Genomic DNA, 13,388 nt, shown 5'->3' on the forward strand with positions numbered 1-13,388 from the left:
CCGAATTTCTCTAATTAATTTTTGACCAATAACGTATGTCTTCTCCGATATGGAGATGTTGCTTTAAGCTATCCAATAAAGTTGAGGGGGGTGTGGGTTCTCATTCTTGAAAGGTCTCGAATGTTCCACGAGGGTATTTAAACTGCTGCTTTTCTTGTCTCGGTGCCACTTCATCGACATCTTGCTTAGTGTGTGATTATGTAGCAGGGGGCGGGAAGCGCCTCTTTCTTCGGGCAGCAGTTCATCCACAAGGTAATGGCCGTTTAATAACTTTCTTTCTTGCTAGCTCAGCAGTTTAACCCTCGGGGCAGGTTCGAAACTTTTCTCATGTAACCTATCTTTAAAATGTAATAGACATTTGGTAAAATTTCGTCTCTTTAACTATAAATTGGGATAGAGTGCGCCTAACCCTCTCGAGCTCCCACTCATATTGTTTTGAGGTGACTACGTTTTCATAACCGTTTTTCTTCTCTTCGTAATGTAATAAAGTTTTCTTATCGTGTCACCTCCTTAGTATGGGATTAGCCCTTGCGTAAGCGGCCTAGTGCCAAGTAGGTTTCAAGAGTGTATTAGGAGTGCAAGCTTCGCCTCCATTCTATTTTGTATTATGGGCCTTTAACTTAACCTGATGTTTTATTTTCCTCATGTTAAAGCTCTGTAGGTTGGGTATCTAATACCCCTGTTTCTTGGCGTGCCTTAAGGGCAGATAGAAATGAAGTTTGTTGTAGCCTTTGATAGGCTTGTCAAATTGAGAGCGGGTCTGCTCTTTTTCTTAACACTGTAATTAGGAGCAAGTGCTCTTTGTACTTAGGGATTTTATGCCCTTCAGCAATAGTAGTTGTGAGCTGAGAGCTCAGGAATTATACTTGAGGCTTGAAGCCCAGATTTTGGTAATAACCCCCGAAATCTTGTAATTTCTTTGTACCTGATTTTGGCTTGTTGCTGAATTGTTATTTGTTGAGTTTTGAAAGTCTATATGAAAATTGTTAAACCTTGTTGTCTGTTGAAAATATAACCTTTATCAAAGATTTAAATTAACTTAAATTCTGTAGTTGAGACCTATTCCAGCCAGCACCTTCTTTCACCTCTGCAAATCCACAAAACATCGTAACAAGTGGTAGCAGAGCGTGGTTTCACTTGTTACGATGTTTTGTAGATTTGCAGAGGTGAAAGAAGGTGCTGGCTGGAATAGGTCTCAACTACAGAATTAAAGTTAATTTAAATCTTTGATAAAGGTTATATTTTCAACAGACAACAAGGTTTAACAATTTTCATATAGACTTTCAAAACTCAACAAATAACAATTCAGCAACAAGCCAAAATCAGGTACAAAGAAATTACAAGATTTCGGGGGTTATTACCAAAATCTGGGCTTCAAGCCCCAAGTATAATTCCTGAGCTCTCAGCTCACAACTACTATTGCTGAAGGGCATAAAACCCCTAAGTACAAGGAGCACTTGCTCCTAATTACAGTGTTAAGAAAAAGAGCAGACCCGCTCTCAATTTGACAAGCCTATCAAAGGCTACAACAAACTTCATTTCTATCTGCCCTTAAGGCACACCAAGAAACAGGGGTATTAGATACCCAACCTACAGGGCTTTAACATGAGGAAAATAAAACATCAGGTTAAGTTAAAGGTCCATAATACAAAATAGAATGGAGGCGAAGCTTGCACTCCTAATACACTCTTGAAACCTACTTGGCACTAGGCCGCTTACGCAAGGGCTAATCCCATACTAAGGAGGTGACACGATAAGAAAACTTTATTACATTACGAAGAGAAGAAAAACGGTTATGAAAACGTAGTCATCTCAAAACAATATGAGTGGGAGCTCGAGAGGGTTAGGCGCTCTCTATCCCAATTTATAGTTAAAGAGACGAAATTTTACCAAATGTCTATTACATTTTAAAGATAGGTTACATGAGAAAAGTTTCGAACCTGCCCCGAGGGTTAAACTGCTGAGCTAGCAAGAAAGAAAGTTATTAAACGGCCATTACCTTGTGGATGAACTGCTGCCCGAAGAAAGAGGCGCTTCCCGCCCCCTGCTACATAATCACACACTAAGCAAGATGTCGATGAAGTGGCACCGAGACAAGAAAAGCAGCAGTTTAAATACCCTCGTGGAACATTCGAGACCTTTCAAGAATGAGAACCCACACCCCCCTCAACTTTATTGGATAGCTTAAAGCAACATCTCCATATCGGAGAAGACATACGTTATTGGTCAAAAATTAATTAGAGAAATTCGGGATTGGCTAAATTCAAAACAAGCGGAAAGAGAAGGGTTATACTGCCAACCTAAAAAAGGACTGAAAAAAATTTAACAAAGAACAAACTTATGAATACCAAATTTCTTCAAAAATCAGTTCCTTCACTTCGCACTAGGGTGCACAATTATAGTTCTTAAGTAGTGCCATCTAGAAGAGAATGTCCACACTTCTTGCTACAGAGCAAACAAATACAAATCGAAATAGACATCGTTCAGAACACTTCAAAATTTACAGTAGAGACATCTTCCGAGAAACCTTTGATTTAATACAGATTTTAAAGTTCAGAGTTTCTCCTGTAGAGAGGTTTCAACTGGCGCAATATTTGAATTCGCGGAGTGGAGGTGTACCGCCCGGTACAATAATAATAATAATAATGATAATAAAAATACTGGTTTTACGTCTTGCTAACTACTTTTATGGTTTTCTGAGATGGTGAGGAGCTGGAATTTTGTCCGGCAATAGTTCTTTTATGTGACAGTAAATTTACCAACATGAGACTGAAGTATCTGAACACCTTCAAAGACCACCTGATTGAGCCAGGATTAAACCCTCCAACTTGGGCCTAAGAGCAAGCAGTATCAAAATCTCTTTATTTGCAAATGAGGTGTCTACCTCGGTGGCAAATGGTACACTAAAATACATTATTGTCAAGCACTAAATATTACATTAACAAGAGAAGAAAATTTTTCCTATAATACAATATTATACAATTTACGCTAACAATGTTTTCTATTAAACACACAGCTCATCCTTAATAAATTTATATTGTTTACAAAATTCTAATTATAATATCTCCTGTACTACTTACAAATATAGTCAACTGATATACAGTATGTGGAATTGCTTCAAATGATACTATAAAACTGGTATAACATTAATATTTACATTGCATTTATTTATTTACTATTTTTTTTTTTACCCGTTCTGGATCCTAAGTAGCATAACGACCTGCTGCGTCTTAACCAGAGCCCCTTTTGCCACCACTTTTCAGAGTTCCTGAAGGGCCTTCACAGCTACCGTAGCAGTCCCAGGGCCCTCGAAGTCCCCACTGTACTTCACCCCTACAGGCAGTCCCCTACTTTGGCTGTCCAAACTCCTTAGACCAGGGGATGGAATTAATTTATTCACACACATTTTTTTTATTTACAATGACCTGCACCGGTCGAATGCCCTCTAACACTTCATTTATTTTCTCTGTTGCTGTTTATTCTCTTCTTGAATATCTGTACAGATTTTGGAAAAGGATCAAACACTACCCCTGGTAAACTGTTCCACTCCTTCACACCTTTCCCAATGAATGAAAATTTACCCCAATCGCTTCTGCTAAAATTCCTTCTAATTTTATATTTGTGGTCAGTCCTGCCGATATAATTATTTTCCAACTGAAGCCTCTCACGGATATCTCCCCATGCTTCTTCTCCTGTACAGGCTCTATATAATCCTATAAGTCTAGTTTTCTCCCTTCTCTTACTTAAAGTTTCCCACCCAAGTTCCTTTAACATTTCTGATACACTACTCTTTCTCCTGAAATCCCCTGTTACAAATCTTGCTGCTTTCCTCTGCACACTGATTTCTTTTATTAGGTATTCTTGGTGAGGATCCCAAACACTGTTTGCATATTCCAATAATGGACGAACCATACTCAAGTAACTTTTTTCTTTTAATTCTTTGTTGCATCCTTTAAGTAGCCTCATTATGACATGTAATGATCTGTATGCTTTCCCAACAATGTCATCAATATGACCCTTCCAGTGCAAATTACTTTCAAATCTCACACCTAAGTATTTGCACTTGCCATCTTTTGGGATAACTACCTCATCCAAAGTATATTCAAATTCAGTTTTAAAGCTCCTGTTTGTAAAAGTTGTAACAGTTGATTTGCCTCCATTAACCTTCATATTATTTTCTTCAACCCATTGTTGGATACTTTCAAGGTCCCTTTGTAATTCTGAACAATCCTCAATGTTGTTTATTTCTCTATAAACAATTATGTCATCTGCATACAATCTTATTTTTGATGTTATATTGTTCCCTAAATCATTTGCGTATATTAAGAAAAGTAACGGACCGATTATACTACCCTGTGCAATTCCCTTCCAAACTTTCTCTTCCTGAGATACATTATTTCCTACTTTGACTTTCTGAACCCTTGAATTTAGAAATGCTTTTATCCAACGTGTAACCCTTACGTCCAATCCTATTCCCTCCAATTTCATTAATAATATTCCATGTTCCACTCTATCAAAAGCTTTGGAAAGATCTATGGCTATGCAATCTAACTGACCTCCTGAATCCAACTGATCTGATATGTCCTGCTGAAATCCCACCAGTAATCAAAGAAACAAAGATATCAAACAACAGGAGAAGAAGTTAAAACGGATACTGCTAGAATAAGAGTAGCAAGCAAAGAGTAAGAGGGTGAAAGTGCCACAACGGTGAATCATCTTGTTTCTTCTTTTTTTTTCTTTACTCTTTCTGTTTGCTTGGAATTGGCTGAAAGGACCATACGGCGTAACGTGGTGAAGGCTAGAAGTTCATACTGTGTGTCTCCAGACTTCCACTTTCACCCTTTTCCCATTTTTACTCTTCAATTGGAGAAAGCTATAAATAATAATAATGTTATTTTTTTTAACGCCCTGCTAACTACATTTGACCTCTTTTGGAGATGCCGAGCTGCCAGAATTTAGTCACGCAGGAGTTCTTTTACATGCTAGTAAATCTACCAACAAGAGGCTGATCCACCTTCAAATACCACTGGACTGAGCCAGGATCGAACCTCCCAAGGTGGGGTCAGGAAGCCAGCGCCTCAACCGTTTGAGCCACTCAGCCCGGCGGTCCATACAGTTAATTTGTCTACCATTTCTATGATTTTGTTTTAAACTGATTCAAAAAACAGTCAACTGAACAATGAAGGGAACACACAACAGGAGAAACACAATGACAGGAAAGAGGAAGTTACAAAAACAGGAGACAAACACAAACATAAAACACAAAAGGACAGGGATCTGATTTGCACATTTTTTTCATTAACTAAAACAGATTTTTATTGAATTCACATTGTTTAGGTGCTAAGTATAATAATGAATAATGGCATCAAGTGAATGCTACAGAATTCAGCAAAACTTCATCTGCTGCACAATATTGAACAAAAATTGTTAGTACTTACAGTGTATGATATGACAGCAACAATTGCATTAATGCCCATGCCAAAATCATCGAGCCCAATAAGATCATGATGAACTGGTCTGAAAAGGGGAGATGTCGGTGTCTGGAGACGATACAGTTTTACTTCACTTTGCAGATGCCATGTGTGACATGGTGTACCCATAGTTTGTTTGCCCATCTGTGAAGAAACAAAATAACATACAGCAAAATATCAATACAATACATGGACAGAAATTAATATAGTGTCGTAGAAGGAGTTTATTTTATAACTGTTAGGTTCTTAAGTCTGCCAGAACTAATTTTGAGTAATAAATTTACAAATTCTATGAAAAAGGAAACACATGTTAATTAAAATAGGAGGACATGTTTCGTTCTTGAAAAGTACCTCATCAGATTCTATCAAATCACACTCAAATATTTAGAAATATACATTTATGTTTATTTCTGTTTAAAAGGAACTCGAAATCTGGAACTTATTAATGAAGTCCTCTTTCCTCTAGCATAGTGTTTTATGTAACACTTGTAAAACCTTCAATTATTATGTTTAATATATTTTAATGGAAAGGATACTGGAAAGTAGAATAAGGTTGAGGGTTGAGAAGCAGATACAGGAAAATCAGTTTGGTTTCAGAAGTGGAAGGTCAACAATAGAACCCATTTTCATTATGAGACAGCTAATGGAAAAGCATTGGGAGTACGGGAATGATATGGTGATGACATTCATTGATATTGAAAAGGCATATGACAGTGTCCCTAGGACGAAAGTTTGGGACAGTCTGGTGCAAAAAGGAATTGAACAGGGATTAATAAAAATGATCATGGCATTGTATAAGGAATGTTGTAGTTGCGTGCAAACACAAGTTGGCAGGACAAGTTGGTTCAAAATAACTAGTGGGCTGAGACAGGGAAGTGTTTTATCACCAATCCTGTTTACAATAGTCATGGATGACATCATGAGAACAGCAAAAGCAGCATATGGAGGAAGAGAAATGAACATGATGTTATTTGCAGATGATATTGTGATTTGGGGAGAAGACGACAGGAAGGTTCAAGAACAGTTGAATGTGGTGAATGGGAAGATTGAAGAATGTGGATTGAAAATAAGTGTAGAAAAGAGTAAAACTCTTGTTATGACTAGAGGGGAGAAAGAAGGGAAAGGTCAGATTAGACTTGCAGACAAGCACCTGGAAGTAGTGGAAACGTTTAAATACCTGGGGAGTGAATTAATGGAGAATGCTCGACTGGATGCTGAGATTAGTAAAAGGATTCAAGCTGGAAGTTGTTTCTATCATAGTGTAAGAAATATGTTATGGGACAAAGATGTGCCAATGGAAGCAAAGGATACTATGTACAAGATGTATAACAACTTACGGAGCAGAAACTTGGACAATGACAAAGAAGGATGAGAGTTGAATACAGGCGGCCGAAATGAAATTCTTGAGGAGTATGATACAGAAGAGTACAAGAGACAAAATCAGGAATGAGAAAATCCGGGAAGAAATTGGAGTGGAAAAAATGAATGATAGAATAGAGAAGAGCCGACTAAGATGGTTTGGGCACATAAAGCGAATGAGCGACGAAAGAATGCCAAAAAAGGTGATGGAAATGCAAATCCAAGGAAGGAGAGGCCGTGGACGACCACGATTGAGATGGAAGGATACCATCCAACGCAGCATTATAGAAAGAAACCTGGACTGGGACACAGTGTTGGAGGAGGAGTGGTGGAAAGACCGAAGAAAGTGGAGAGGAACCATATTTGCCCCTACCCGGCTACAGCTGGATAAAGGGAAATGATGATGATGATGATGATGATGATGATGATGATGATGATGATGATGATATTTTAATTATATTTTATTAAATGTTAAGTATGACTAACATATGATTTCCCTGTAAATATGTATTGTAAAAATCGTATAACTTCAAAATCTGTTCAGTTTAAAACTGTAGAAAACTCTGTAATATTCATGTTAGGCATATTCCACTATCGTTCTGGTACATTATGGAGATTTCTGGAAGCTTACTGTGATGTTTTATTATCCACATACGTGTGGAAGCTTGGACTTATTCTGCATGGGCTATTGTGTTATAATCAAAAGTTCGAGTTTAGTCTACACTGAAGTACTCAAGCAACTGGACGGTTGATCAATTGTTCCTTGTATATTAGGGTGTGTGCCTTTCAGAACATTTATGGAAGTTGGAGATTTCTAGAAGATTTGTTGAACAGTATATACATCAAGCTGATGGCCTAGAGGAAGGGGAGTTAGACTTGACTTGAGACAGTGTGGTGAATACTAAGTGTGAGGACTTGTTGATATCTGTACTTGTCAGAATTGACAGTAAATTGCTTCAATGTGTTTCTCTGAACAGTGTTGCAGTGTTGTATATAATTGTGTATAACTGTATAGTCGTGAAGTGAACTGAGTGGGAATTGTGTCTTGTAAGGAATAGACTCAGTCTCAATAAAATGGTTTTACAATTAGAAGTGAATGTATCTCGTGTGATATTTTTTTGCACTAAATAAGATTGCATTTAGAACGATAAAACAGCTATGAGGATGGGTATTAGTTATCTAAGTACACCACATGGCCTACATCCATAATGGGTTGTACTATTAACCGCAGGGCATGCCATTTGTGCAGAGGTCCACGGTAATTTGCGGAGAGCTTACACTTCCTCTTTTATACGCTGTGGTTACAGTAAGAAGATCAGTATTTTACAATAGAATGTGTGTCCTATTTTCACAGAGTATCATTTTCCTCTTTTTACTTCTACAGCAATTAAGTCAGCATATGGTCATCATCATTTTACAGTTCCAGTTTCCTGGGTACTGTTGGCGAGCCTCTTCCATTCTGTCTTATTGAGACACGTTCTGTTGTTAATGACGCCCTCCAGTGTCCTTCCCCGATCTGCAATGTCCATCTTTACGATGTCCATCCAGTGGGTTCTTGGTCTTCCCACCATTCGTTTCCCTGCCACATTGCAAGAAATCAGCTTCATTTTCTGTATCAAATCCTATTTACAAAAACTTAATAACAATAAAAAATCTTCCACCTTTTTGATACTTATATTTGCATTTTAGCAGATCAATTAATCATACACAGTACATGTTTTGTTCCTTTTTAGAACATCTTCAGCTGTTTTACATTGCTTAGGTGATTCACTAAGTATTTATCTTTTTAAGAACATCCTAAATAGGTACCTTGTTTTTCTTAAATACAACGTAAATTTAAAATAAATTAAAATAAATAAAAAACAATGTGGATGGTTGAATGGGGTAGTGAAATGAGAGGGAAATGGATCTGCTTATAGTTAGCCTATTTTAAACAATTATTTCTATTCATTTTAACAGATGTTGTAAAAAATGTTTCCAACACTTTTAACACTAAAATATTCTGCCTGTCTTCTAATAAAAAGTTTTTGAAAAAATGTAACTTTCCTTTGTCACCGTTCTGAATATTGCTAGGTATTCACTTCATTTACTCCCTCCAAGGTGGCTGCCATTTGTTTTAAATTTACAAAATGTCTCTTGAATTCGGTTAGTTCAGGAACCTTGAAGCTGATTGCTGTTTTGCTATTAATAAAGGAGCCTCCTACTGTGACCTTGGAGGTGCTTCAGCCACATGTCACTCCAAGTTAACATATGCTGTCCTTGTTGGCTCCATCCTCATTACATGCCCAAATAACCTCAGTCTGGACATGCTGACCCGATCTAACAATGATGTCTCAATCCCAGCTTCCTTTCTAACCACATCATTCCTCAACTTGTCCAGTTTGGTTTTTTGAATTGTGGACCTAAGGAACTTCATCTGATGCCTGCAACCTTGACGAGTGAGGGTGCAGGTTTCAATACCATAGGCTAAGATTTGTATGAAATACTGATTGAACATCACCAGCTTTGATTTTGTTGGTACTTTGGGATCCCAGAGGAGTGTTCGTACTTGCTGGTAAAAGTGGAAGCTCTTCTGCACTCTATTTGCCACCTCCTTTGTGGCTAGTGTATCTCGATATATTACACTGCCAAGGTATGTAAAGCTTTCCACACTTTCTAGTGGATGGTTTCCTAGCATGATGTTCGCTGGTTGTCCCTCTCTGTTTATTGCCACCGTACTGTTTTGGGTTCTCTTATCTTGAGACTGAACTCCTGGAACTTAACCTTCCATTCATTGAGTCTCGACTGTATTTGTTCCGCAGTTTCTCTCCAGATCATAACATCATCAGCATATATGATGAGCATTACAATACATAATCATCTGGAAAAGGGTAATCATAAAGGAATAGTGGTTTACTTGAGGCAAAGAAATTATTCACACTCGTATTGTAGATATATACGGTAATTATGTAGAAGACTTTAATTTTTTTTTTTTTGCTAGGGGCTTTACGTCGCACCGACACAGATAGGTCTTATGGCGACGATGGGATGGGAAAGGCCTAGGAGTTGGAAGGAGCCGTGGCCTTAATTAAGGTACAGCCCCAGCATTTGCCTGGTGTGAAAATGGGAAACCACGGAAAACCATCTACAGGGCTGCCGATAGTGGGATTCGAACCTACTATCTCCCGGATGCAAGCTCACAGCCGCACGCCTCTACGCGCACGGCCAACTCGCCCGGTAAGACTTTAATAAAAGGTTAAACAATGTGGCAGCACGCACTCCACAGTGAGTAAGGTTGGGGCAGACAACAAAGTGAGGAGAATGTGAGGCTGCAATTATTGAGAGGCACATCAGTCGATTTCATCCTCCCTCCACATAGGGTTGGCATTTGGCTGTAAAACCACATGTAGGGCAGAACTCAAGTAACTGAAAAAAAAAAGACCAGGGTGGAGAAAACATTCATTGATTGCATTCAGTATTTTATTTAAAGTTTTGAATGAAGTGACTTACCTGGCATTGGTACATGTTCCGAGGGCTCTGGTTACAGTCTGGCATAGGGATGAGACAAGCTAAATTACTCAAGAAGCTGGTTTTTGATATTTCCATATGAGTAGTGATCTACAAAGGAAACAAAAATCCTTAACTAATCATCACACATTATTCATTATAGCAGATAACAGAGAGGACAAAAACAAAAAGGTAGACATTTAAGAATGTAACAGCTAAGGCTTTCACATTTCACAGCCTTGATGAATACACCACTACTGACTTTGAACCCTTAACAAATCCAGACACAGTTTCTGGTGAAATATCGGGAGCTAGGAACCCAATTCAGCCATTGCCTACAAGACCAGAAAATTCTTTTATATTAATTTTAGAAGAATTAATCGATTGTAACAAATAAAATTCTAGGGACAATAACTAGCGTGATATTCTCTTAAAAGAGATAAGAGTTAATAACATACAAGTGAGGGCTATAAACCAACTACGATAACAGTTGAATAAAAAAAGTTGTGGCACAGTTGTTCGAGCAACCTGAGTTCATATGAAGTGGTGTTTCATATATGAAAACACAACCACAAACCAATGACACAAACAGCTTGCATCAGAACCACTTACACGACTTATAACAGCAAATATCAATGACAAATTTGGGACTGATGATACTTAGTAGGATGTTAATAAAGGTATAAGAAGACTGGCATGGTAATAAATCCCTCTGCGACTGGAAATATTTAAGTAGTGTGCGGATTCATATATATACACAGTATAAATATATTAAGATGCTGGATTTAGAATGTTAAACTAGTAGCATTTCTTGTAATATTTTCTTTCCATTGAATTCCTTGTGGTACTCTTGTTGTTATTGTTGTTATGTAGTTATGTATTAACTTTACCTTATTATCACACTAATGTAAGTGACCACTGTCACCGGGATATTTCCCATTTGTTAGTAGTAGTAATAATAATAATAATAATAATAATAATAATAATAATAATAATAATAATAATACAGTGACAGGTTAATTAACACACTCACCACAAAAGTCCTCAAATGTATATGTGAGGTAGGAATAAAACATTTTAAAAATGCAACACACTCTTACGACTGGAAAATGAGAAACTAAATGAAGATGATTTCTTTTGAAATGGAGGTTCCAATTTAAAATATACAAGTATGGGTTGTTTGTGGTAGCCTATAATTGTTTAATCTGACAAGACAATATCCGTATGTCCAATAACATAGTGTTCCTGCTACTACTACTACTACTACTAATTATTATTTTTTGATTCGTTATGCCAACTAAGGAGTGCGTGTGAACTTATTTAGCACATTTCTTCTTGTCTTCCCAAAATCTCTTCCGTCCATCCTGTAGCTTGTCTTTTAGGTTGATCAGCAAATTTGTGTTTGTTTCTGAGATTTCTGATTTTTTTTTTTTTTTGGTCTTCCACGATTTCTTCATTTATACCAATTTCCTGAAGATCTTTGTTTGTTTCTGTAAGACTGTTGTGATTTTTTTAGAGATACTGCGAAATTTAGTATTTTCTTTGCCATTGTTATCCATCCTGATCAGGTGACCATACATTTTAATTTTCTTTTGCTAATGGTGTCTGTGATTTCTTCTGTTACTTGACAGATTTCCTGTGATTTCCTTTTCATGCAAATGCCATTTTTGCATTTAGGTCCTAGAATTTTCCTCTCTTGTTTTTCAATGTTTTTTATTTGTGATCTGACACCAATTATCAGAGTTTCTGATACATAAAGGACTTCTGGTTTGACAACTGAGTTGTTGTGTCATAATTTTGCATTTTGGGATATAGATTTTTTGTTGTATCTGCTCCAGACAATTTTGAATGCTTTTTGTAATTTTATCATTCTTTGTTTGCTTGCAGATTTATCCTGTTTGGTTGTAGAATTTCGCCTAGGTATTTGAAATTGAATCACTTGGGTGATTTTCCCATATTCAGTGATTAGAGGATGGTTGTTAAATCCTGATTTTGTACCTTCTATATACTTTGTCTTTTCATATGAAATTTGCAGCCTTGTTCTTGCCGCTATTTCACAAAGTTTTTCTATGGACTGGAGTGCTTCTTGTTTGTTACTGGAGAGGATTGCCAAGTCATCTGCAAAAAAGAGGCAATCAAGGTGAATTTTGTTTTTGAGAAGTCTACCAATATTGATCCCTTTAGTTTCATTCTTCCATTCTCGAACCACTTTTTCCAGAACTAGATTGAATAGTAGTGGTGATAATCCATCGCCGTGCCTGACCCCTGTAGTAATTTCGAATGGCTCTGAAATTTCTCCTAAAAATTTAACTTTCGCTGTTGTGCCTGTTGAAGTTTGCTTGATCAATTCCCCTGTTTTTCTGCAGACTTGAAATTCCTCAAGGATGTTGAATAGAGTCTGTCGGTCAATTGAATCATAAGCTTTTTTGAAGTCAACAAAGGTAATTTTTTTTTTTTTTTTCATCAGCAGAAATACATAAGCAGTGTGGCAGTTCTTGACAAGGTACATATGAACAACATAGAAGCCTTCATCATCAGTCATCAGCTTAGATGGGCTGGTCACGTCCAGTGGATGAATGATAGCAGACTGCCTAAACAACTTCTCTATGGTGAGACTCGTCACGGCAAAAGACCTCAAGGTGCTCCTTTGAAACATTACAAACACCAGCTTAAGAATAATAAAAATGTTATTTGCTTTACGTCCCATTAACTACTTTTACGGTTTAGATAAGAAAAGTGTTTTTCCACCAATCAATACACAATTTATTTTAAATAGATTAAACTAGTACCGGTTTCGGCTCTTTAACGGCCATCATCAGCTAGTACATTGTTTGTTTCCAGCCATTAGACAATTCACAAGTTGTTATTGTATTAGACATCCGGATGTCTAATGGGGGATGGCGATGTATACAGTAGCATGTAATTAAAATATCAGTAGTCAAGGTAAAAATTACAATAAGTTAGAACATGAGTATGTAGAACGTATTAAAACATATGGGTCATAATATAAAACACTTAAAAAGTTTTAACACATTAAAATATGGTAAGTATAGGTAGACACTTGTTAAAAAT

At 37.1% G+C, this 13,388-nt stretch overlaps 1 protein-coding gene across 2 annotated transcripts in view; it reads right to left on the reverse strand.

Moving 5' to 3' along the window:
- Nucleotides 1-13,388, reverse strand: part of Polr1B (RNA polymerase I subunit Rpl135) — a 197,328-nt gene that overhangs the window by 54,800 nt on the left and 129,140 nt on the right. For both annotated transcript variants that reach the window (XM_068225688.1, XM_068225689.1), the window contains 2 exons: nt 10,320-10,427; nt 5,439-5,615 (listed from right to left, as the gene is read on the reverse strand). In XM_068225688.1, the coding sequence (XP_068081789.1) occupies nt 5,439-5,615; nt 10,320-10,427 (285 nt within the window). The remainder of the gene's footprint in view (nt 1-5,438; nt 5,616-10,319; nt 10,428-13,388) is intronic.

This window comes from Anabrus simplex, chromosome 1 (assembly GCF_040414725.1).
Source record: "Anabrus simplex isolate iqAnaSimp1 chromosome 1, ASM4041472v1, whole genome shotgun sequence".
NCBI classification, from domain to species: Eukaryota; Metazoa; Arthropoda; class Insecta; order Orthoptera; family Tettigoniidae; genus Anabrus; species Anabrus simplex.